The sequence below is a fragment of the Sphaerodactylus townsendi genome, linkage group LG04 (assembly GCF_021028975.2).
Source record: "Sphaerodactylus townsendi isolate TG3544 linkage group LG04, MPM_Stown_v2.3, whole genome shotgun sequence".
NCBI lineage: Eukaryota > Metazoa > Chordata > Lepidosauria > Squamata > Sphaerodactylidae > Sphaerodactylus > Sphaerodactylus townsendi.
In genome coordinates, this window is record NC_059428.1 from 141,884,295 (window position 1) to 141,909,318 (window position 25,024).

At 43.6% G+C, this 25,024-nt stretch overlaps 2 protein-coding genes across 2 annotated transcripts; one reads left to right on the top strand and one right to left on the bottom strand.

Annotated features, from left to right (window-relative positions):
- Positions 1-478: 478 nt before the first annotated feature.
- On the top strand, positions 479-22,969 carry MEIOB (meiosis specific with OB-fold). Its single transcript, XM_048494643.1, has 13 exons — positions 479-565; positions 4,910-4,967; positions 8,584-8,715; positions 10,322-10,394; positions 11,216-11,411; positions 13,362-13,462; positions 14,870-14,922; positions 15,023-15,118; positions 15,544-15,645; positions 16,739-16,892; positions 17,573-17,759; positions 21,625-21,711; positions 22,260-22,969. Exons 1-13 carry the CDS (start codon positions 497-499, stop codon positions 22,404-22,406), a joined length of 1,455 nt encoding a protein of 484 aa, XP_048350600.1. The 5' UTR covers positions 479-496; the 3' UTR covers positions 22,407-22,969.
- Positions 22,944-25,012, bottom strand: FAHD1 (fumarylacetoacetate hydrolase domain containing 1). The gene is made up of 2 exons (XM_048494645.1): positions 24,880-25,012; positions 22,944-24,087 (listed from the first exon to the last, which is right to left on the bottom strand). The coding sequence occupies exon 2, from the start codon at positions 24,075-24,077 to the stop codon at positions 23,415-23,417; it is 663 nt and encodes a 220-aa protein (XP_048350602.1). The 5' UTR covers positions 24,078-24,087; positions 24,880-25,012; the 3' UTR covers positions 22,944-23,414.
- Positions 25,013-25,024: the final 12 nt, after the last annotated feature.

Here is a 25,024-nt window from a genome sequence, read left to right on the forward strand (position 1 = left end):
ATGCAACTAGAATATGCTTGAAGGAACACCATCGTTTGCATGAACAATAACGTATGAAATCCATATTTCTGACTTCTCTGCCTAGTATTTACTGTGTTGGTACATATGAAAGTTTGGTTTGGGATTTGAAACCCCGCCTCCCCACCCACTTCAGCGTGGCTTTAAAATGTGACACACACACACCCCGCATAAAAATTAAATGTGAGTGAAATGTAAAATTAAAAACGTGATTTTTATCATGGTCTGAATACAAAAAAAGAAAACAATTGTAATTTCAAAAGACTTGAAACACTTTCATGACTTTCGCTTGGCTGCTAAGTTGGAGATTTCCCCAGAAAGCAGGTGTTATCTGTCAAAACATCTTTGTTAAATGAAATACCTTTTAGAAATAGCTTCTGAGAGAAATGTTCTAAGTGGATTTTTTTTTTGTAATTTGGTAAAAGAAAAAGATCTGAAGTTGTTTTTTCCCTACCCCCTGCAGTTTTAGGAAAGGAGAATGGCTTACTCCTTTTCATCACCAAGCTTTGTGACTATTGAAGACCTTCACCCAAATCTGGCTCGTCCTGTAAGTCTTGGTGACATAAGTATTTCTGTTCCCTGGTGAAACTGTATATCAGTATATTATATTACTGCAAAAATTATGTAATTGGTCTGCCTTTCTAGACTCTCTGCTGTGGCATAATTACTGGGCACAAAGTATGTTAGCTTCCCTTTGTGCACCTTCAGAGAGTGAAAACTGATGCTTGCATTGACCATAGAGTGTGTGGATACGACAACCACAGATGTTAACTGGACAGGTCATTGACTGAAGTCTCAGAGACGCCTTTGTGTTGCCTCTAAATAGATGTTGAGTTGATAATTTCTTCGGAGACTGCATTATACTGTCACAATACGTTGGGGATGTGTAGGCAGGACCCTTTTGGATGCCAGAATTGGAAGTTGTGTGATCTTTACGCTTCCCCTTTCATGCATGGCTTCCTGGGCTTTACATAAAACTGGAAAAAAAATATCATTAAGGCAACGTTTTCCATGGCTAGATGATTTTTCTTCGTGTGTGTGTGCGCGCGCGCGCGCGCGCGTGTGCTCTATACACAGAGGCATCTTGCTTTTTCTGAGCCCTTGAGTCTGGTGTCTTAGAGGCTTTGCCCCATCAGGGGTCTGCAACCAATTTGCCATGCTGGCAGGGGCTGATGGGAATTGTAGTCCATGAATATCTGGAGAGCTGCAGGTTTCAGACCCCTGCACTAGATCAGTGTCCCTGTAGAATCCAACTCTTACCAGCCTAGTCCATATTAGAGCCTCTTTCTTTATCATAATGAATGTAATGTTGGGAATGCAAGCCACCAGTCTTCTCCTGTGGCTTGAAATCACAATAGCCAAAGTTCTCCAAGCCATGCTTCAGTGCCCTGCAAACTGGTGGTAGGCACCAGAAATTTCTGTCCTATGTGGAAGGGGCTGCAAGCAATCTTTGGTATGTTGCAGCTGAGTCACTCCAGTGCTCTCCTGCAATTTGGACCAATATCAATTGTCAGATGGTGGGACAGGACCCTAATTAAAGTGACAACGGTGTGCTACAACTGTTAGCTCTGGGCTATGTGCTATTCTCTCACTATGGGGCACAGCCCCGTTGTGGTCTCCTGGAGTCCCTCCCCACCGCAGCGAGCACACAGCAGACACACCTGGTTGCAGAGGAGGGATCAGCAGACACACCCGGTTGCTGAACTCCTAGCAATCCCCACTACCAGGCGAGCTCGCTTCGCCGGACTCCCCTGATTGGCTGATGTGCCTTGATGGAGCGGGACCTTTTTCCACTGCGGAAATGTACATTGTAGGGGCGTGACCAAAAAACCAGCATGTAAAAGTTTAACGTTTAACTGTTTGACTGTGCAAACGGTCAATCATTACCTGCGTAAACCATTAACGATTCAAAGTTACCCATTTGACTGTTTAACGTTTGCATCCCCTTCTGCTGGCCAATCGCAAATGCGGAAATGAAACCAAGGAAAGGCTGCGTGTGCATCACAGCGCTAATTGGTTGCCCAAATTCCGCGTCACACTCCAGGGCGGGAAACGAGTCAGGGTTTCAACCCTCATCCCTCCCCTCGGATCAGCTCTGAACCGTGTTAATGGGGTCTATGCCACTTGCAACCGGGTCCTGCCGGAACACGGATTAAAAGGGAGAACGAGCTCCAGAAGCGTTATCTGCCACGCAAGCAATGGAGAGGTCGTCCCTCAAACCTGGTTAGTTTGTGTTCTGAAACCTGGCTAAGACGGTAGTGGGGATTCAACCAGGGTCTCCATAAGTCGGACATTACACACAGTGTTTGCACAGACTACATTAAGTGTATTTCTTCTGTCCTCCTCCTTCATTTGAGATGCTTACAATTGGAAGCTGGGTGGCGCTGTAGTTGCCTGAATTGAAATTAAAGATCATTTAGCAATAATTCCGGCAAGATGGCCGGGTTAATCAATTGTAGCCAAGTGTCTTGGGGTACCTTAAAAGCAAACCCATTTTTATCCTAGCATAAGGTTGTGAACTAGAACCCAGTTCATCAAATGGCCTCTTGTTTATATAAGTTTATGGTAGAAGAAAAATTTGTCAGTCTTCAAGATACCACAAGACTCTTGTTTATTTAGGATCATTCCAGAGTTTGAGGGAACTCCAGTTGAAGTGTTTTGAAGCTTAGCTATGATGTGGTTAAACAGTTGTATCAGGTGCAACTGAGTTCATTTCTTATGGCTTTTGCAACCTTACTACAATATTATGATCTCTTTGTTGATCTAATCTAATGCATTTTCTCCTATCCAAAGTGGAATGCCGTGTTTAAAGACCATGGATTTCTTCAAGAGATGTTGGTTTGTTTAAGACGCTGGATTGGAAGCATATGAAAAATTCCAAATTTTCTCTTGTGAGATGGATTTATTTTGCATCGGAATTCTGCTTCTTCTGCAACGCAGAGGATTAAGCATTAGAAAATGGGCTGAGCCAGAACTTAGTTTATTGTAGATTTTACTATGTAAACAAATCTTGATTTCAGTTTGGAAAAGAAATATGGTTTCCTTAGTGCCAAGCATTAAGTCATTCACCTTCAAGCAACCTAGTAGCAGATAGTTTTGCATGTTGTTCAAAGTAAACAGCTTGCTCTAATAAAACAGATTTTACAGTGGTGCTTAAAAGAAATGATAGAGATTTAACTGAGCCATTATATCACCATTTTAAGCAACGAGAATGCCAAAACCCTGATTGAGGTAAGCTGATATAACACACACTTGGAAAACGCTAGGAACACAGAGGTTTCTCTTTTTGCCTTTGATTAGGTGAACAATGTGTAGCTGCAGTTCCAAAGGCATTCATTTGGGAATAAAACTTTCAAAATTCAGAAATATTTACCAGTGGGTTGGGGAATAGATCTCATGGTTTTTAATTTGGAATGGTGGGATTTCATTTGGCTAAAGGAGCCGAAATTGAATAATTACATAAAGATACATTTTGAGAAGACTTTGAAATAAATACTGTTGTGACTAAAATCTGGAGGGAAGGCATTAAATGACATTTTGGATTCCAGAAGTAGGTCTTAATTATCGCCAGAGTTATATGCAGGATATGTTGCTATCTAATTAAATTACTGCGAATTAGGAAACTGAACATTTTGAGCATGAATTGATTGAGTGCATTGTAGGGGGGCGTCTGCTGGGTTGATGAAATTATATTTCATTACACACATGCTCTCGAGGAAGTCATCCAGATAACTGCTGGAATAGTTTTCTTGCACCATCTAGTGACTGAAAGGAGCACAGAAGAAGCTATCTGTTTCAGCTGTGGGTCCAGACAAATTATTTGCAATGTCCCCGTGAATCTTTTCGGGACCCTTCCTGGATTGGTGATGAGAGGGTTCTTAACCTGCCATGCTAACTTCCTTGCCTCTCTGCTGATGGGACAACAGACTGCAACAATTGTAAAAATACTCACACTTGGTTCTTGGAAACAAATGCAAGAAGCTTTCCCTTCTCTGTTAGGGATCCTTATCCTTGGAATAAAAGACGCTTCTGTGTGTGAGTAGCTGGTTTTTGCTCATGGAAAATTGTTGATTCTTGTCATCTGGTGATCAAAACAGGAAGATGAAACCTTGCACATTATACAGGTAGTGACAGGAACCACATGCCTCTTATTTCCTAGCTGAAACTCTTGGGCGAGGGTGACCACCCTCTCGTCTTGATACAACACTGTTCTCCTTCAAATATCACACTGGGATTTCAGCTTCATTTATATTGATTATTTATTTTCAACATTTATCTCCTACCTTTCTGCCCTCCAGGGCCACCAAATCAGGTGACCAATGAAAAAACACGCATCATAAAAGCACATCTTAGAACGCATTAAAACCAAACAGAAAATATATAAGTAAAATCAAGCTAAAATACACATACCGAAGCATGGGGGAAACCCCCAGTTAAAACATATGGCAGAAAGGAGGGATCAGTGAAGGAATACCAGACAAAACTGAAAAGTCTTTACCCTCTGGCAGCAGGAGGACAGACAATAAAAGCCAAACTCAGTGTCACAGTAGGGTTTCCATCTAGGCGAATCACGATCTGGGGGTCAAACTGGTTTCGAGCCTATATGTCCATTTCTCGGTCTGAGTGCTCTTTCTGCTCCAGCGGGCCAGAGAAACTATGTACTATTCAGATAAGCTGTCTCCTCAAAAGACAAGCGGATCATCCTGCAATGGAAAGCAGTATTTATATTGCTAATTTAATGACGGTGCTCAGGAATAAGTGTGTTTCAAATACCAACAGCCAAATATGCGTTTTATTACGGAAGGAATATAGAGAATCTGTAAAATCAAATTCATCCTGTACATCTGCATTTAATGTTTATGTTCTATAATCCTTTTTTCCCCCTTTCCAGAATATAACTGGTGTGGTGATTGGGAAGACGGACGCCAAAGGCTTTCCAGACAGAAAAAGTAAAGATTCTTTTTAGACCTCTTTCTATCTGTGGTGTCTCTAAGTAAAATGTATGGGTGGGGAACCAGCGGGAACCATCTCCCCACAACTGAATTTTCAAACCATCTAAGAAGGGTCACAGGAAGCTAAGAGGGCTCAGCTCCCTGGACCTTTACTGATGTTTCCTTTAACAGTTTCAAGGGACGGAGTTCAAGTTTTTTGACACAGCAATGGCCTCTCTCCCAATAATCCTGGGGCATCCAGTGATACTTGAAAACTGTTCAGTTTGGGAGGTGAAGTTCTTTGCCAAAGCGATGGGATGCCGGCCAACTTGTTTTGCCTGGGCCAGATTTAATTTTCTTCCCCTCCCATCCACCCAAACTGAAGCTCAATTCTAAAAAATCTGGTGACCTCTAGCGGTATTTAATGAGGTTGCTCCATGTTGGCTCAGTTTCTGGTTACACAACCAGCCAACTGTATCCTCCTTCCTTTGGAGTATTGACCAACAGCCTTCTTTCTCTCCCCTCCTAATTTCCCATTGCTTCATAGCTAGTGTGGTGGTCCTGTCTTCTGTGTTTCCTTTAATGGGGTTGCCAACCTCCAGGTAAGACCTGGAGATCTCTCAGAATTACAACTGATCCCCAGGCTACAGAAATCAATCCCCAAGAGGGCAACCAAAATGGTAAAAGGTCAGGAATCTGTGCCCTACAAGGAGAGACTTGGGGAGTTGGGGATGCTTAGTTTGGTGAAGAAGAAGAAGAAGAAGAAGAAGAGGAAGAGGAAGAGGAGGAAGAGGAAGAGGAGGAGGAGGAGGAGGAGGAGTTTGGATTTATATCCCCCCTTTCTCTCCTGAAGGAGACTCAAAGGGGCTTACAATCTCCTTGCCCTTCCCCCCCTCACAACAAACACCCTATGAGGTAGGTGGGACTGAGAGAGCTCCGAGAAGCTGTGACTAGCCCAAGGTCACCCAGCTGGCATGTGTGGGAGTGCGCAGGCTAATCTGAATTCCCCAGATCAGCCTCCATAGCTCAAGCGGCAGAGCAGGGAACCAAACCCAGTTCCTCCAGAAGGTTTAAGAGGTGACATGGTAGTCCTGTTTAGATATTTGAAGGGATATCATGTTGGTGAGGGAGCAAGCTTGTTTTCTGCTGCTCCATAGACCAGGAGTCATGGGTTCAAGGTGAAGGAAAAGAGATGCCACCGAAACATCCTGACTGTCAGGGCTGTTTGACAATGGAATGCACTGCCTCAGAGGGTGGTGGAGTCTCCTTTGGAGGTTTTTTAAGAGAGGCTAGATGGCCATCTGTCCGGAGTGCTTTGATTGTGTATTTCTGCATTGCAGGGGGTTGGACTTGATGGCCCTTGGGGGTCTCTTCCAACTCTATGATTCTATGAAATGGCTGTCTTGGAGGGTAGACTTTATGGCATTATACCGCACTGAGGTCTCTCCTCTTCCCAAGCCTCTCTCCTCCACAGAGTCCACCAGCAAATCTCCAGGAATTTCCCAACCAACAGCTGGCAACTGTGTGCCACGTGGACCTGAGCAGCGCTGGTGCCATGCTGGGTGTGGCTTGAGACTGCTGCCATCTGTGGCACCACACTAGAGCAGCTGATGGTTCCTTCTGGCCTAATTCCCCCAGGGGACCTCGGCAACAACAGCACACCCAAAGGGTCATCTCTGGAGATGACCAAGATGGTGGCAGGGACATGGGTGACACAACAGCAGGAGTGGATTCCCAATTCAAGCCTCCCAATTCAAGCCCAATTCAAGCGGGGATCAAGCCTCCCGGAAGTGCCCGTTTCATTGCGTTGTACCCCAGGGAGCGTTATTATCCCCGCTGTTGTTCAACATCTATATGCAACCTCTGGCTCAGCTGGAAAGCGGAGTTTTAGGCTGATGTTGTCATCAAACCGCATGATGACAATTCCAGGCTCATTCTGGGTTGGATGGGAGGGGGGGGAGCGGTTGCCGCTTCCCTGCGGCTCTCCCACAGCGTACTGCTTTGGAGGCGGTTGCTGGTTGGTTGCAGCAAGAGCAAGGTTAAAAACTGGAATCAAACGATCAAAGACGGAGATACTCTGGCTTGGCCAAGCAGGAGAGAGGGAAGAAGCAATTTTTCCAGCAGCAGCATGTGGGAGGGGGGGGTCACATTGGCACTGGGACCCCCTCCGCTTCAGCAGCCTGGGGGTCCCACCTGGATTTGGTCTCTTTCTAATGGAGACTCCAGGTGGCCCATATAACTCTGGTCAGTGTGATTTTTCCATCTTCGGCCAGGCCTGGGCGGCTGGCTCCCTTCCTCTCCCCAGCAGACCCTATGCCACTCGTGATCCATGCAACAGTCACCTCCAAGGTTAGACTACATTGTAATCCCCGCTTCTACTGGCCTTCTCCCTTGCATTTGATTCGGAGATTAAAACTGGTCCAACATGCAGCTCACAGGCGGCGGCGCCCGAGATCATATTCAGCCTGTGTTGCGCCGGCTGCATTGACTCCCAGTTGAGTTCCAAATCATCTTCAAGGTTTTGACCTTCAAGGCCTTACGCAGCCTGGGACCCTCGTACCTTCGAGACCGCATTACCCCATATGTCCCTGCACGGCCTCTCCGTTCAGTGGAGGCCAATTTACTGGTGGTCCCTGGCCCCTCAATGATGCAGCTGGCCTCCACACGGGCCAGGGCCTTTACAGCTCTGGCCCAGGTCTGGTGGAACACTCCTTTCCCTCTTAGCTGTCCTAGACTCCTGCACCCAGGGACCTGTGGCGAAGTTCCGCTTGGGGGCCTGTAAGATCACGGAGTTGTTCTGCCGGGCCTTTGGAGAGACCAGCCGCTGAATGATATGCCCCCCCCCCTTTTGCCCTTTTTGCTCTTTTACATCTGGGTCACTCCCTCCTGTTTAATGGGACTCGCCACTCCTTCCTGGGGAGGATTTAAAAATGGGTTTTATCGGGTGCCTTTTATTGTTTTCATCGCTGTTTTAAAAGGTTTTTTGAAACTGTATTTAAAGTTGATCGAGCCAGTGTAATTTGTAATTTATTTATATGTAGTAAATCTGTGCTCCTTGTTTGACTGTATTGGGATTCTATGTTGTACACCGCCTAGCGCCTCTTTGGGATAGGGCGGTATAGAAATCCAAATAATAAATAAATAAATTCCTAAATGTGCTGCCCAGTGTCACTGCCACTCCCCTGAGCAAGATGGTAATTGAGTCTAGGGTCCCACAACCAGTGGTTTCCAGGGTCAGATGACTGCCTGTTTAAGACAGTCTGTAGTTAGAGTGTCAGACTAGGATCTGAGAGGCCCAGTTTCGAATCCCCGCTCTGCCATGGAAACTCGCTGCATGCCCTTGGACCAGCCGCACTCAGCCTATCCCACCTCAAAGGGTTGTTGTCAGGATATAATGTAGGAGAGGAGAATGATGTAAGCCACTTTGGGTCCCCATTGGGAAGAAAAGTGGGGTACAAGTGAAGTTAATAAATAAATAAGGCTTCTGTGAGCTGAGTGACACAGGTTTGCCTCCTTAACTTTGAGTACAGTTGGCAGGACATGCCAATAACCACACAGTACTTTCTCGGGAGCTGGTAGTTGCCTGACTCTAAATTCCAGCTTTTAATAGGAAAAATGCCTTTTCTCCCTGCAGACATCGGTGCAGAAAGATATACATTTGGTTTTACTATTCGTGATTCGCCATCTTATTTCATAAACGTAAATTCTTGGGGAAGAGAGGAGTATGTTAGATCGCTTTCGGAAAGTTTTCGAGTTGGTGACTGTGGTAAGCTGGAATTGATTCTCAGCATATTTCAGTTTTTCAGTATGCGTTATCCCCTGTCTTAAATCACTGTTATACGTCTGTGGTCTTGGTGTGTTTTTCTCCAAGGGGTTGTGGACTGTTTAATTGGAACCAACATTTTTCAGTTAGGTTGAGTGAAGAGGAAAGAAGTAAACTTAAAAAAAAAAAACCCTTGTATTCAAAAGTGATAAAGCTGTCATCAAGAGACTTTGTACTGAAAAAAAAATCTCACTGGCTCCCTTTCAGATCTTTAATTTTACTGTGTGTTTCCTTCATCCAACAATGTTTAATGAATAAAATAATAATTAATGGCATAATCCAGTTGGGTCTGAGCACATTTACGCTCTCACCAAAACAAATGGGAATAAGAATATGTGCTTAACCCTTTTCCTGCTGAAACCTTTGGTACTTTTGGCTGCATTCTGCTCCATGAGTCTGAATAAAACCTGTGTGCTGTACCACCTCACACTCTCAGGGGAATATTTTCAGAGTACTGCTTGATCTTTGAGTGCATTCGGTGCCAAACGGACCCCTGCCAAGCACATCCTTATGGATTTTCCACATACAGCTTTGAGCAACGGCTGCAGAAGGCTCCCTTTGCATTCACCCCAGTTAAGCGGAATGAACTTGTGTGAGGGAATTGGAGTGCAAAGAACAGCAATGGTTCCTGCTGGGTTGGCATCTACTATGCTTTACAGGAATTTCCCAAAGCCACATGAGAACTTTATGTGCTCGGGTAGTCTGGACTGGAACCAATACACCATTTCCCAGCATCTGTGTTAAGTCTTTGTTCCAGGGTATCTCCTTGCAGTGCATCAGCTTCAGGCAGGGATTGGTTCCAAGGATTTTGTCACCCCAAGGTGTGCCCCAAGGAAGAGGAGCAGCAGTGGCGTAGTGGTTAAGAGCAGGTGTACTCCAATCTGGAAGAACCGAGTTTGATTCCCCGCTCTGCCGCCTGAGCTGTGGAGGCTTATCTGGGGAATTCAGATTAGCCTGTACACTCCAGCACACACCAGCTGGGTGACCTTGGGCTAGTCACAGTTCTTCAGAGCTCTCTCAGTCCCACCCACCTCACAGGGTTTTTGTTGTGAGAGGAGAAGGGAAATGAGTTTGTAAGCCCCTCTGAGTCTTCTATAGGAGAGAAAGGGGGGATATAAATCCAAACTACTACTACTACTACTACTACTACTACTACTACTACTACTACTACTACTCTCCTCCTTCTCCTTTTCCTTCTCCTCCTCCTCTTCTATAAATCCAAATTCTTTTTCATCTTCTCTGTCCCTAATGTTGTTTCAGGTGGGTCAGCAGTAGAAGATTTGAGCCCAGGAGTACCTTAAAAACAAACGAGATTTCCAAGCTATAAGCTTTCGAGAGTCAACTGTCCTTTTGTCAGACAGCTTCCATCTCTAAAGCATATACCATGGAAACCTTGTTGGGGTTTACGGGACTCGGATCTTGCTCTGACCTTAATGTGTTTGAACAACATGCCTTAGTGTTGAGTTGTAAGTACCTTGTTCTGTGCGCCCTTACCAGAGATAATTTAAATTAAGTTTTATGTGACTCTGTGATGTTTTCCTCTCTGTAGTAATCATTGAAAACCCTTTAGTACAGAAGAAAGAAGTAGAAAAGGAGGAAAAATTTAACCCTACAACACCAAGGTAAATACAAAGTAGAATTTTTGCACCACTGATATGGTTAAAAATAAAAAGTCACATATAGCCTATATGCAGAGGTTGCTCATCAAAAATTAATTTGCTGTACAGTGAGACATGTACAGCAGACAATACCATACTATTATTGCTTGAATTCTTGATTTCTCAAGTAACTCAGTCTCCAGAAATTCATACGGGGTACTGTAAGGTTAAACACAACCAGACTAGCATCTGCTTCTATTCATTTCTCTGGTCCAATCAGATTAATTGAGGTTGCCACGATGCGATTGCTTGGTGAGTTCCGATTCTTACCTCCCTAAATGCATAGGGAATCACTGTGATCAAAATTCCCAATTGTCACCTTTAAACAGGCATTTACATTGCTGGAGTCAACTCTGGAAGGCTGCTTATGTGGGCAAAGAATCTCTCTTTTCTTTAGAGACATTGGTCTATTGCGTGTCATCCTTGCTAATTTCACTGTTGACCCAATAACTGTGCTTCATGTACAGGGCCATTCATGGTAGGTGTGGTATTGCACAAATGTATCTGAGAAGCAACTACGTTCATGGGAAGAATGTAGACTTCCATTTTGCTTCCTCTGGGAATTCTTGTTGATGACAATTATCTGTTAAAATGTGAGCCAGCTGTGTAGTTGTGCACCTGAAAATGCACAATGTTCCCTAAAGATAAACGAATTTGGATTCACCCCCCACGAATTTCTCACCCCCCACCCACATACGAGTATAACAATAAGCTATAATTTAGATAATTAATATGGATCACCTTTTAGTAACGATGGGTGAAAATGTTATCTGTGTGCATGTCAGCTGCTACAAGCTACTACTTAGTGAGATTCATTCAGTCATCAAAATCTGCTCTCGCTGTGAAGTGGACACCAAGATACTATCACTGTTGAATGTACCTGTGAAGGAACCTCAGGATTTTTACTCGTTGGGGGACATTGTGGCCAATGGACAGAGCTTGGACGGCAGAATCATTAATGTTCTTGCAGCCGTGAAGTCGGTAAGTTGGAAAAACTTTCACATATTTAGTCCTTCTGAAACCTGAGTTCGATTCCCTCCCAGGAACACCTTAGACACCAAAAAGATTTTCAGGGTGTGAGCCTTTGAAAATCAGAATCCCCTAATGTATTGTCATAGGCTTTCACGACTGGATTCGACTGGTTGTTGTGGGTTTTCGGGGCTGTGTGGATGTGGTCTGGTAGATCTTGTTCCTAACGTTTCGCCTGCATCTGTGGCTGGCATCTTCAGAGGTGTATCACAGAGAGAAGTCTGTTACACACTGTGTCTAGTGAAATGTTAGGAACAAGATCTACCAGACCACGGCCACATAGCCCAGAAAACCCACCACAACCAGAATCTCTGAATTTGGCTTTTGGGTCTAGCTGTTCTACTGCAGATCAACATTGCTCCTCTCTGAAACTTTCTTCTGAAACATGAATATCTGTGCAGGAAAGAAAGAATTTATCGGATCACACTGACTGGAGTGATCTTTGGCTTGATTTTAGTGCTAAGGATGGTTAATGAGGAAAATTCAGGAAAGTTTTTTTTCTTACAGTTGCTGCCAGATTCCACACAATCACTCATGTATTTAGGATGGGGCCAAGACATAGTACAGTAGTATGAAGAAGCTAGTTTATCATCTTTTGAGTTGCACACACAGATTAATGTTTTAGTGTAAGGTTATACATTAATGCTAAGCTGGTTTATTGATTTAACATGGGTGGCTACCACAATGTTACCTTTGTACCTTCTTTCTCTTTAATGTAACTCCTTTACCTAAGGTGTCCCTTGACATCACTTCTTCAATCTCCGTACTCACACATCTAATGGGAGCCAGTGTGGTGTAGTGGTTAAGAGCAAGTGAATTCTAATCTGGAGAACCAGGCTTGATTCCCCACTCCTCCACCCGAGTGGCAGAGGCTTATCTGGTGAACCAGGTCTGTTTCTGCACTCCAGCACACACCAGCTGGGCTAGTCACAGTTTTTCAGAACTCTCTCAGCCCCACCCATCTCACAAGGTGTTTGTTGTGGGAGGTGGGAAGGGAAAGGAGATCATTAGCCCCTTTGAGTTTCCTTACAGGAGAGAAAGGGGAGATATAAATCGAACTCTTCTTCTTCTTATATGAAAAAGCACATTTTTCATAATAATGGATTTATTGACAAAATTTATATCTTTGCATTTTTGAGCTCGTCGGGAGTACCAAGATGGTTAACAGATTAAAAATATGCATAATAAAAACATGTCTCAAATACCCATTAAAACCAAACAAGAACACAGAATTAAAACAATTGAAACCAAGCTGAAATACGCATACAAAAACAACGATTAAAACACAGGGCAGGAGGTTAGGAAACATATATTTCCCCTCTTAGAAGTCAGGGCTTTTTAAAATGCTTCTCTGCAGCATGAATGGTCTCTGACTCTACACTGTCTCCAGTTCTTTTTCACCAATGCCCTGCTGTTATTTCAGAACAGTTTCTTTAGATTTCCTTCCTCCTCCTGTTTAGGATGAATTCTAGTAATTATAACTATCTCTGCTGACTTCACTGAAGTTAACATAGTTTGAATAATAGGATTTTTTTTCATGTCCAAATATGAAAGCAGACTATGAGCGTTTTCCCGCCTACCTTGCCTCCGCTTTGCTGCAGCTTCTCAGCGCTGGCTACCGAAAAGCTTTCCCCATCGACCCCGCCTCTGCAATTTGGGGTCATCAAAGAAGGCGCCGATTGCAAAGAGCACACCTTGGGAAAGACGTGGCGCCGAGGGCGCTAGCATAGCAGCGTCGGGTCAGCTGCGTTGTCGCCACCCCTGTAGTGGGGAGGCGCGGGGGACCCCGCGCTACTTGCATGCAGCAAAAGGAAAGTGGGAAAACGCCCTATAGCTGTTCGACAATGCAGGTGTGAATGCAAGATTAAGAGCAAAGTTAATTTTTTTCTCACTTGAGTAAAGATTGGTGAGCCAAAGTATTTCACCACTTCGGACAAACGAAGAGGCCATAGATGCGAAGTACGCCTGTTTGATGAAACACAGTCTTCCTTTGTGATGATATGGTAAGCTGAATTTCTAAATCACTGTTCAAATATACACATTCAGGGACTGCGCCAAACGTAATTACATATTGCTGTCATTAATTGAAGCCCCTTATTAACTGAGCGGGCTTCGAGGGGCAGCAGAGTTCATTAAATGGTTGCAATATCCATTAAGCCATATTACAGGGCTGTCCGATAGAATAGCCTTGAATGCATAGCCTATTTCTGTGAGTTATTGACAAATGCTTCTCTCAGGAGAAGCAGAGTGAAACAGAGCTGCAAATCAATTATGAAAGGTCATCATGGAGATGAGGAAATAAAAGATGCTGTTCAGGTCGGACCGGCCATTGGTGATCTCCTGTGTTACAAAGCGACACGCTGCCTGCCCTGTCCGTAGACAATCATAGATCGATCGGTATTTGTATGAATGTTCATGAGCATCTGAACCTTTAGTCAATATGTCCTGGACACACTAGGGAATGCCTCTCCCCCTATGATCCCTTTTTCTCAGGAAAGGTTTCGGGGGATGTTCTGTTCCTAGGGCCACTCTGTCATATAGAAGCATCAATGGAGGCATGATATAGGCCCTTTACATACAACAAAAGTATAACATTTTGAGGCAGTAAATTAATTGTTTCCTCCATGGAGTTGCACATGTGTGTGTTTTTTAGCCCAAAACGTTTTATTTCCAGCCTCAAAACGTTTTATGTGGATCCTCTTCATAAATGCTCCTTTTGGGGAAAATGTTTTCAAAACGTTTTCACTTGCTGTGCCCAACACTTTAAAAAGTTCCCCACACTTCTCTGCAGTCCCCAAACTTCCATGTTGGTGCCATTTTCCGAGTTCATGTTGGCCGTCTCATGGTTTTAGTTATTTTTGAAATTTTGGAGTGGGGGTCGTGTCTACGTAAACCCCTAGAGAATTGCAGTATGATGCTTTGAAGCCTTGTAGAACTGAATCTACGGAGTTTTTTTAAAAAAAGAAATGGAACCAGGGATCAGTTCGAGGGAATGAGTGCAGATAAATGGGGTAGCGGTGTTGAAAATATTTGCAAAATGTTTTTAGGGGCTTGTGTGGAAATGGCTGTAGATTCTAGAGCCTTCACAGGGGTAGCTCCTTTTCTTTGGAATTCTGTTTCTGGAGCGACTTGCAGTTGCTTGCCCTGGGTTGTTTTTAGAAGGCAAGGTAAGACAATCTATTTCTCCCTCCTAAAAGTTGAGTGTTAGCTCATTTCCCTTTCTGGATTTGACTCTGGGGTTCGTGATGATTTTTCACCATTTAATACTGTTTTTAATGTAATTTATCATTGGGAAATGCCAACATTTAGCAACGGAGGTATGTATTTTATATAGGGTTATTACATGTTTTCTGATGTTAATATTTTAAATAAGTAATGTTTACATCTGTTGAACTCTGCTTTCTCTCTAGCTGGGACAATGAATCTATCCAGCATGCCCAGAGCTGGATTCCTCGAGAAACAGGTATCCTCTTTCACTTTTCTTGCAGCATATTTGTGCTGAGGCTAGCAGAAACCTTAAAAGCTTTTCTTAAAATAACAAGAATGCATATTTCTCTTCTCAGTAATCTTTGCAGCAGATGTGAAAATAAACTTTGACAAATTTAGGAACTCCATGGTTGCAACCGTAATCTCTAAAACCATTATTACTCCTAATCCTGGTAAGAGACAGTTCCAAATCTTGTTTAGTCATCCAACGCTCTATAATCATCTGGTGCCCTATAATCAGTGCTGTACCAGGTTTTAATGACAATGGTGGTTTGAGTCTTAACTGAAACCAGTTTTACTTGTTTCTCTCCATGGAAAAGAAAGGTTTCTCCATCTATAACATTTAATTTTTTAGGTAGGTGGTGTGGTGGATAAGCATACATTTTTGCGTGCATAATGTTCAGTCCCTACCTTTGTTGAAAAAAATCTCTGAAGTAGATCTTGGAAAACCACTGTTAGTGGGAGGGAAGGCACCAAATTTAAATGGACAAATGCCTAAAGAAAATTTAAATTGGAGGCATCAGTCTTAATTTACAGGGTTGATCTATTTGGAATGTTGTGCATACCTACTTTTATTAATACCGTTTTCCTCCTCAAGATACACCAGAAGCAAATAGCCTATTCAACTTCATAAGAGAGAGTGTGGAAATATTAGCTTGGGATGATGAAATAGGAGATCAATTCAGAGAACCCATTCACTGTAAGTGTTCAGTCACCACCTATAGCAGTGGGTGCCAGAGGTGGCACTCAGAGCCCTCTCTGTGGGCACGCGTGCACAGAGTTCATCATGTGATAATAGTGTAATTATGTCAGGGAGATTATTAGCATTAAACCTAAGATCTAGTTTTGGGGAAGCAGTGTAGGTAAGTGCTGTTAAGTGCTGTTAAACCCTACTGATTTTCATGGGAAGAACGAAAGCGTGATCCTTTACCTGGGAGTAAGCTCAGTTGCTGGCAATGGGGTTTGCTTCTGAGTAAACCCTCCTAGGGTCGTGATTCACCCATTCGAAGCTTTGCACAGTTGCTTCAAAGCAAAGCCACCGACTACCACCAAGCTTACTCCCAAGTAACCTGTGCCTTGGAGCAAACCGTTTTTTTCTATACTAAAACCTCAGGTTAAATTGCCATGTTGGCACTTTGCAATAAATAAGTGGATTTTGGGTTGCAGTTTGGGCACTCAGTCTCGAAAAGGTTTGCCATCACTGACCTATAGGATGATTTTGCTTGTGTTTTCCCTTAAAAAGTGTGCTCATTTAGACCCTATTCAACGATTAAAATGAACTCTTTTACCATGTATTTCAGAATCCGATTTGGGCCTTGAAAGTTCTCGAGTGCAGTCAATATTAAACTGCATACTAAATGTAGGATATAATAACTGAGGAAGTGGTGGGGAGGATATGTTATAATTAGAGAGGCTGGATTCAGCCATTGTGGTTTGGTAGACACCGATTTTGACTTCAGTTTGGGAAACAATGCCAGATTCAGAAAGAATAATATTTCTGACTATCCTATGAATGAATACTTGAACATGTCCAGTTTCAAAAGGCAACATGTAAGAGAAACATATTTGTTCTAGTTTGATTTATGAAATAAAACTATGCTGTGCTTTCAGCTTATTTTAAGAGTCTCACTGATTCTTGTGTCAACCTATTTTTTTCACTGGAGCCCAAAGGCTACTGAAGTGAATGGAAGTCCTTCTTTTACTGTCTATTAGACCTTAGGGCAAGTCAAGTTATATTTTGGGAAGGGCATTCTTATGCAGTCTTTTAATTTTCTCCCCTGTTATTTGTTTAGTACAGACAATAACTGAGGTTTATACAGTGGAACAGATAAAGAAGAAAGTTTTGCAAAATGAGGGGAAGCCAGAACCTTTCTATGGCATTATTTTTGCCTACATTTCTATGCTGAATATTGATGGTGAAACAGCAAAAATAATAAGAAACAGATGGTAAGCACTTTAATTAAGCTCTTCCCTGTTCCAAGTCAACTGAAAACAGTTTTTGAAGGCTTTCCCCCTCTAATCATTAGACCATTTTTCACTTTTGCATCAAAGATATTGGAACCTTACCTAATATGCATGTAAAATGCCTTCTCTAAAAATAATTACAACCTATTGGAACCCATTTCTTCCTTTGGAATGACAGTAGGTATTTACTACATTTCTAAATGGCCATAGGTATAGGATTACCGCCTCCCAGTTGGAAATACCTGGAGATTTGTGGGGCAGGGTTTGGGACCAGAGGAACTATGTTGGGTCCCCTGTTTTGTCTAGGTGTTTAGCTCCAGAAATGGGACACTAAAGTGTCTTTGCACCTTGTACAGCTGGCAGGTAAATGCACATAACTAGCGTGGGTACTACTGAGAAGTGGTTCAGAAGGGCCTGCTCGTTTTCATCTAGGTAGGAAGGAAATACTGCTTGGGAATTCATTCACATACGATATTTACAGTCTGCCTCAAGGTGGATATATGGCATTTATAATCCACCTGTAGGAGGCTCATAAAGGAAGGAGGAGGAGCCCTAGCAAAAGGTGCGGGCTTGGAAGAGGCAGCTAGATGGGCTGCGACACAACAAAAACAAAGGTAGAAAATTAAGTGATGTCCACACTGAGACATGTCCTTTTCTTGCAGTGCCAAGTGTCACTATGTGGTCAATGAAACGACGGACAGGTGCTCTTTCTGTAGCAGTGGTCCCTTCTCATCGGACACACCAGCCTTCCCCAGCTTTGATTTACAAATAGATCTAACCGACCACACTGGCAGTCTCCCCTCCTGCAGCCTCTCTGACGTGGTGGCCGAGGAAACTTTAGGCTGCACGGTGAGGCAGGCATAGCAGCAATGATGGAAATGTTATTCCTGGGATTGTATTGAGCTGGAACCGATCAGGGCCCTCTTTGCTTGGTGCAATGTGGGTTCTCTTTGGAGTATAAGTGTTTTAATTTCTTGGCAGCTATTCTTGAAACTTCTAGTGCCAGCAGAGCCATTACAACTTCTGATGGAGCACTTGCCCACAAAAGCTCCTCCAGAAATTTTTATTTCTTTTTATTTATTAATGGATTTATTCACTGCCCTTCCCCAGAGGCAGTTTGTTAGACTTCACAGGGTGAGTTTACTGCAGACCTAACTGTGCTTTCCTGAACAGGGGCTTGCATAGAAACCAGCAGGACTTGGGTCCAAGTAAACATGTTAGGTCTAGTTTGTACTATAACAGCACTTGGATTTGGGGCACTGCAGTTCAAGAAGGATATTGACAAACTGGAACAGGTCCAGAGGACGGCAACCAAAATGGTGAAAGGTCTGGAATCCATGCCCTATGAGGAGAGACTTAGGGAGCTGGGGATGTTTAGTTTGGTGAAGAGAAGGTTAAAGGAGGACAGGATAGCCCTGTTTAGATATTTGAAGGGATGTCATGTTGGTGAAGGAGCAAGCTTGTTTTCTGTGGCTCCAGAGACTAGGACCAAGAGTAATGGGCTCAAGGTGAAGGAAAAGAGATTCCACCCAAACATCAGGAAAAATGTCCTGACAGTAAGGACTGTTCCGACAGTGGAATGCACTGCCTCGGAGGGTGGTGGAGACTCCTCCTTTGGAGGTTTTTAAAGAGAGGCTCAATGGCCATCTGTTGGGAGTGCTTTGGTTGTGTGTTCCTGCATTGCAGGGGGTTGGACTGGATGGCCCTTGGGGTCTCTGTGATTCTGTGACTTATTGATAAATATAAACTATGTTTTGTTTTCAGCCACTGTTCAATCTTTTTTATTCCGCCCACCACAGTATGGGAAGGGGAAGCTAAGAGACACAGTGGCGACCCAACTTGAAATGTATATACCACCTAATAAATGGATTGAGTTCTTCCAGAGGCTATATGATGACTATGAAGAGCCACCATTACATGAGGACTTTTTAACAAACATTCAGACATGGCCTGCAGTTAGTACAAGGGAAATAAAAGACCATATTAACAGGCTGAAAGCAGGGAAAGCCCCTGGCTTAGACGGAATTACAACAGAAGTCCTGAAAGGGAACATTGATTGGTGGGCTCAATTTCTGGCCAACATATTTACCTACATTGACAGAACGGGACGGATCCCCAAAGATTGGGGAATGGCGATTACTGTTCCCCTACACAAAAAAGGTGATAAAAAAGATCCCAAAAACTACAGGCCAATTAGCCTCCTTAGTGTATTAAGTAAATTATATTCAAGACATCTGCTGGAGAAAATAAATGACTGGCTGGAAAGAGAAGATCTTAATAGATATAGCACAAGCTGGCTTCTTAGTGAGAGGGACCGGCTTCCACCACTGAGCATTCCACTAATTATACAACATTTGATTGAAAAAGTAATATGCACTTAAGTGGTCCAACATGTCTCTATTTGCCGCATTCATTGATCTGAAGTCAACGCTTTGGATTCCATCTCCAGACACAAGCTTTGGCAGAAATTAGAGGTATCTAGCATAGATAAGAGGCTTTTACTTTTGATACGTGCGGCCCTGCATGAAAATCAAGCAAAAATGAAAAACTGGATGCAATCCTAAAGGGCATCTCTCACTGACCCAATCAACATAATAACAAGGGGTGTCAGGCAGGGATGCTGTTATTAAGCTCCCAAATTCTTTTCTTAACTTTCATTCTATAAAATGGAGATCACAAAACATCTGAAAAAATATTGAGTAGCCATCCACCCAAGTTGGCTCCCTCCCAGTACAAACATCTACGGCGATACTCTTTATATGCAGATGATATTGTTCTCCCTTGTCCAGAACAGCAGTAGGGACTCCAGAAGAGTTTCTCCGGAGCTTCACAGAGAGTACTGTGAAAAGGAAGAACTGGTCAGTAAATTTTTTCCAAAACAAAAAAATTAGTGAAAAATTTGGCAGTAAAACTAAAAAAAGAGAACTTGGAACATAAAAAAGGCAAACAAAATCTGAACAAGTAAACATCTTTAAATATTTGGGAGTTGGTAATACACCTTCTTCCTGGATCCAACAGCCGAGCATTTAAAATTAGTAACAGAAAGGGCTGAAAGAACTATGCACAGCCCAATGCGAAAATTATTTTGTTCAAAGGGGGCAATTTTTTATGTTCCTGCAGCGATTAAAATTGTATCAGGTTAAAATCTCATTCCACCAACTTATATATGGGAGTATACTCCAAATCAGTGCAATGACAAATATAAAGATCTTGGAGAGAACTCAAATGAAATTCCTTAAGAGCTATTTTGCAAGTACCTCCGGGAGTGCGGGCTGCTAACTACTTTTTAAGGCTAGAAGTCGAGGATTAATAAGGATAGAAGACAGAATCTTCCTGCAAAACAGCTCATTCATGGTTGGAAGGCACATAGTAATCAAAAAGGATTATGGCCACTTTCATTGTCGGTGACTCTTTTCAACCCAGATGGATTGAGGAAGTCAATGAGAGAGGCAAGCAAGGATGGGTTTACTCACTTTCCCCTGATTTAAGTAATCTCAACCCATATTTACAGCAAAAAAGCACTCTCAAGCAAAGGGTACAAGATATTGCATAGACAACAAGATCTGAACAAGTATCCGGATTTCAATACACTAGAGGCATCTCGGTAGATACATACAGGTCACCAGCCCCATATGTATCCTAACATTGAAATACATACACTCAGAAGGGCGTTTACCCTGGTGAGATGTGCATCAAGCTCCCGATCTGCAATCCTAGGAAGGGGAGATATAAGAAGATACCCAAAGAAAGGAGGATCTGTTCCTGTAATTTTAGGAAGGAAATGGACACTACAGGCCATTATCCCTCCTCCTGTTGCCTTCCCTCACTTTAGAGAAATAAGAGCCAAAAATACTAGGACCCAATATTAATTAACTTCTAGGGGCTATCCAGAAAGATGTGTATGTATAAGGAAGCTCCTGGAAGACAAAAATCCAAACTGGTCTAGATTGGTTTGCCAAATTTTGTACAGCGATTTTGTTAGTAAAGAAACGCATGAGCCAGTGAGTAGGCAACTGATAATTCGTATTAGAGATACAGATATATATATATATGGCTCATAATCATTTATTAATTATTAATAATATTATTATTACTTCATTTTAATCTAGGATTGAGTAAAATGGGAGTGCAAACAGGCTCGAGAGACAAATGAGAGTAGGCAAGCTCTTATATGAATAATTTTAACTTAAGTTTGGACTCCCATTTTTAATGCTAAGTTATGGAATGAATTCCATTTTAACAGCTTAAGTTATAGATTGAGATATACTTTTAAATGCTAAGACTTATGGATTGGACTTATTTTTTTTAATCGCTAAGTTATGGACTGGGTTTACTTTTAATGCCGTATAGATTGAATTCATTTTAACGCTAAGTTATGGACTGAATGTATTTTAACGCTAAGTTACCGTATGTATGGGACAAGTGAAACAAATTAGGCCTCAGTGTTGATTTTAGGGTATTTATATATTACAATTACACGGGGAATTAAGGTTGAGAGTGTGTACAGAATTTGTTGATCCTCGACTGCAATTTGCTGTATAGAATTTGTCGGCCCCTGACTGTAATTTGCTGGTCTTTGACTGTAATAAAGTGAAATTGAGACACAGTGGCTGCAAGCTGGTTCTGGGAAAGGTTTGGTTCCAGCTCATCAGTAGCCTCTTCTAGAGAACCGAGTTGCATTTCAGACCAATGAAACTACAGTCTCTTCTTCTAGGTTCAGGAGTTCCTGGCCCTGTCAGAGGCCCAGAGGACAGCATTAAAATGGCAACTACTTCTGGAACGAAGTAAAATATATTTCAAAGTAAGTACTCAATGCCTATCTCAGGTGACACCTTTCCCCATGGGACATTCCTACTTCTAATTGAGATCTGCTTGGGAATCTAAGTGTCTCCCCTATTCAAGAGATGAAATCTAACTGGAAATTCACTGCCTTTTTAGTGGTAGCCCCATTACGCCAGCACAATTTCCCCTGTCGGCCAGACAATAATTTGTCAGCTGTCTTGGGCATTCTGTGAGCTGGTGAATGCCTGCAAATAATGTTCAGAGATTGTCCCTTCATAATAAAAGGACAAGTGGAGAAACTTCCTCCGCTAATAGAGAACTTCCAAGTCCCCAACAACAACCATTTACAGAAACTTTTTCCCCACCTGCAAGTTTTCTGTTAGGAATTAAATGGCCATTAGGAATTAAATGGTCATTTCAGCAGCAGATTGAATGTCTACGCCAGTGTTGTAAGAGCCCATTCTGTTAAGATAACACTTTTACTGATGGTTTTAAGTGTGGAATTCTGATTGTATCTTTTAATTGTTTGTTACTATTTTCTCTCTTTACCTAAATGCCCTTCCCTAGGTTATTCTGTCACCCAGTTCAAGGAGCGGATTGAGAGTAAGTCTGCTTTCTTCCAAACTAGCTGATCCTGTAGAATCCAGCCTGAACTTAATCAGAAAAGAAAAAGAAGTTTCTTGCACGGCTGCCAAAGAGCTCGAAGGACTTTAACAGGTTCATAGATTGCCGCCTCTGCAGTAGGCTGAAATATGTTTAGACGTCTGCTGTGACCCCTCAGCATTTATATTGTTTCTTATGTAAGACGTTTGAAGGACCGTTTTGTCTCAATGTTTGTTTCTCACAGCAAGGTGTTCTTTTTATTCACTTAAAGGCCTTTAAAAAAGGAAGCAAAGTTTCACTGCATGAATAATGCATTTTGGAAAAATGTACGCAAATGAACAATAGAAGTTATTTCCTTCTGTAAGAATGCAGTTTGGCATTTTTTGGGGTAAATGTCAATGTTTTCTAAAAGCAGCAGGGATATACGAATGTTTTCATTTTTGTAGTGTGTTCAAGCAGTGGGGAATAAGAATTAGCTCTGATTTCATTTCTCACCTCCTCACATCAGCCAAAATTTACCAGCTCAAGCTAATTACCTTCTCCCACCACCCATTCCTGGCAACAAATCTGTTTGCAGCCGCATTGTAAGGGTTACTGTTTGTTTTGTGTCAGAGTCAATAGGCAAATAATACTGTAAACTGCCTACAGTTTATTATGAACAACTTTTTTTATTTTTCATTAACACGATTGTATTTAATTCCATGGCAAAATCTCTTTTTTGGCATACATTTTAATGTAATTTTCAGACATAGTCTCTGTTTTAAAAGGCAACTGGTGCAACAGAAAATAATAATTCCTTTATTACACGGCCGTGTTATTCAGAAAGGCCACCGTGGGATTTGATATTACTAGACAGAAAACCTTCTCAACATCGCTATTTCAAACAGGGGGACTCTTCTACAATCTCTTGTAAGGTGAAGAAAGGTTTGGCCGGAGTGCGGGGTCAGAGGGGAACTCATTTCACCTCCCCATCCTGTGTGGGGTTGAGAGAGTAGGCCTATCTTTGGGGATTGCCAAGGGGGGGAAAGAGGTCAGCCTGCCAGGACCCATGGAGAAAAGATTGTGCCCAGATCTCTTTGTCTCGAAGTTGCAAAGTTCTCTCCCTGGGGACCCCACATGTCATTTCTGCTCTTCCACTTTAAATCGCATGCTGAGCACCCCCTGAATCCCAGCTTCTATTTCATCGTCCCCTCGCACGGCTGCAACCCCTTTGGGGGATCCTGTCAGCACCAGGTCCCCTTCCTCCAGAGCAATAATGTTGCTGATGTAGCTGATGATGTAGGGGACCGAGAAGATCATGAGAGAAGTGTCCCCTTCCTGCCGCAACTCCCCGTTGACCTTCAGCCAGATCTTCAGCTGGTGGGGATCCGGGATTTTCTCCTTGGGCACAAAGTCACTGACCGGACAAGAGGTGCGGAAGCCTTTGGCCAGCGTCCAGGGAAGGCCTTTCTTCTTGCACTCCTCTTGGGTGTCCCGGGCGGTCATGTCCAGACACAGGGCGTAGCCTGCCACATGGTCCATGGCGGCTTCCTTGGGAACCCCTTGTGCTCTCTTCCCGATCACCACCCCCAGTTCTACCTCGTGGTGCAGGTTCTGGCAATAGTAGGGTCGGACGATGGGGCAGCCCTCCCGGACATAGGCAGAAGAGGGCTTGAGGAAGAAGAGGGGCTCGCTGGGTATGGCTGACTTCATCTCTTTGGCGTGCTCCGAGTAATTCCTCCCCACGCAGACGATGTTCTTGCCCCACTCCCAGAATCTGGCCAGCGGCTTGGAAGAAGCCATGTTTCTCCTCCTGCAACGAGAGGAACTCAGCTGACCAATGAGCAGCGTGGCTTTCTGACAGCTACGGCTAGCCGGGAGGGACACAATTCCCCCACGCCAATCCGGTGCCTTGCTTCTCAGCTGGCAGAGAGAAACAAACCAATGGCAGCTCCGATTTTTTTTGCAACCTGGCCCTCTGCCCAGGTGGAGTCTCCTCCTTGCACCCGTCCCCTTTCCAGAGGGCAGAATCCACCTGCCAATGCAACGACGCCCCTGCAATCTCAGCTCCCTGTTTCTGGGTCAAGGTCCACCCTGCGGCAGGCTGCAGAAAGATCCTCATGCCAAGCAGGTGACCTTCACCCCCAGGCTAACAATGCAACAGCTGGAGGGGGTGGTTTGAGATCACTGTGATAATTAACATTCAGAAGTGATCTGCGCAACATGGAAACATTTCCTTTCTATTGGCACAATAGTCCTGTAAGGTCGGCCAGTCACATGATGGAGGCCACCTAGGAAAGCTCCCTTTAAAAAGCTCCCCCGCCCCTTTCTTGTGCCCACAGGCCCTTGGGGGTAGCTTCTGCAGGAGGATGCCAGGGCAAAAGACGTCTGGGAGAGTGCCCCCCAACCCCCCACCCCGCCTCCAATGCCTAGAGGTGCCATTTCCTGTGCCCCAAAAGACCCCTTTTAATTATTATTTTGAACAACTCCTGGCTGACTCCAGGCACTGTGGGGGGAAGCTCAGATGCTTCTCCCCTCCACAGCACCCCTGCAGGGAGGCACTCTGCACATGCTCTCAGCAAAGTTCCTAATCGGCCGGCCTCACCCTCTGCCACAGGACGCGGTCCCACGGGAGACCCGCAGCAGGCGCTCTGCACGCTCTCAGAGGCGCCTTTGCGCAGCAAGCAACGGCCGCTCGCTTCCGCAGACGCCCAACCAGGAAGCGGCGGCGGCGGTGCCTGCGCGGTCCC

Excerpts from the sequence above, each read along its gene's own strand:
- FAHD1 (XM_048494645.1), bottom strand. The coding sequence starts at position 24,077 with ATGGCTTCTTCCAAGCCGCTGGCCAGATTCTGGGAGTGGGGCAAGAAC.
- MEIOB (XM_048494643.1), top strand. The coding sequence starts at position 497 with ATGGCTTACTCCTTTTCATCACCAAGCTTTGTGACTATTGAAGACCTT. Across the intron at positions 8,716-10,321 it reads TTTTCGAGTTGGTGACTGTG|TAATCATTGAAAACCCTTTA; the intron begins GTAAGCTGGAAT and ends TCCTCTCTGTAG. Across the intron at positions 16,893-17,572 it reads AAAATAATAAGAAACAGATG|TGCCAAGTGTCACTATGTGG; the intron begins GTAAGCACTTTA and ends CTTTTCTTGCAG.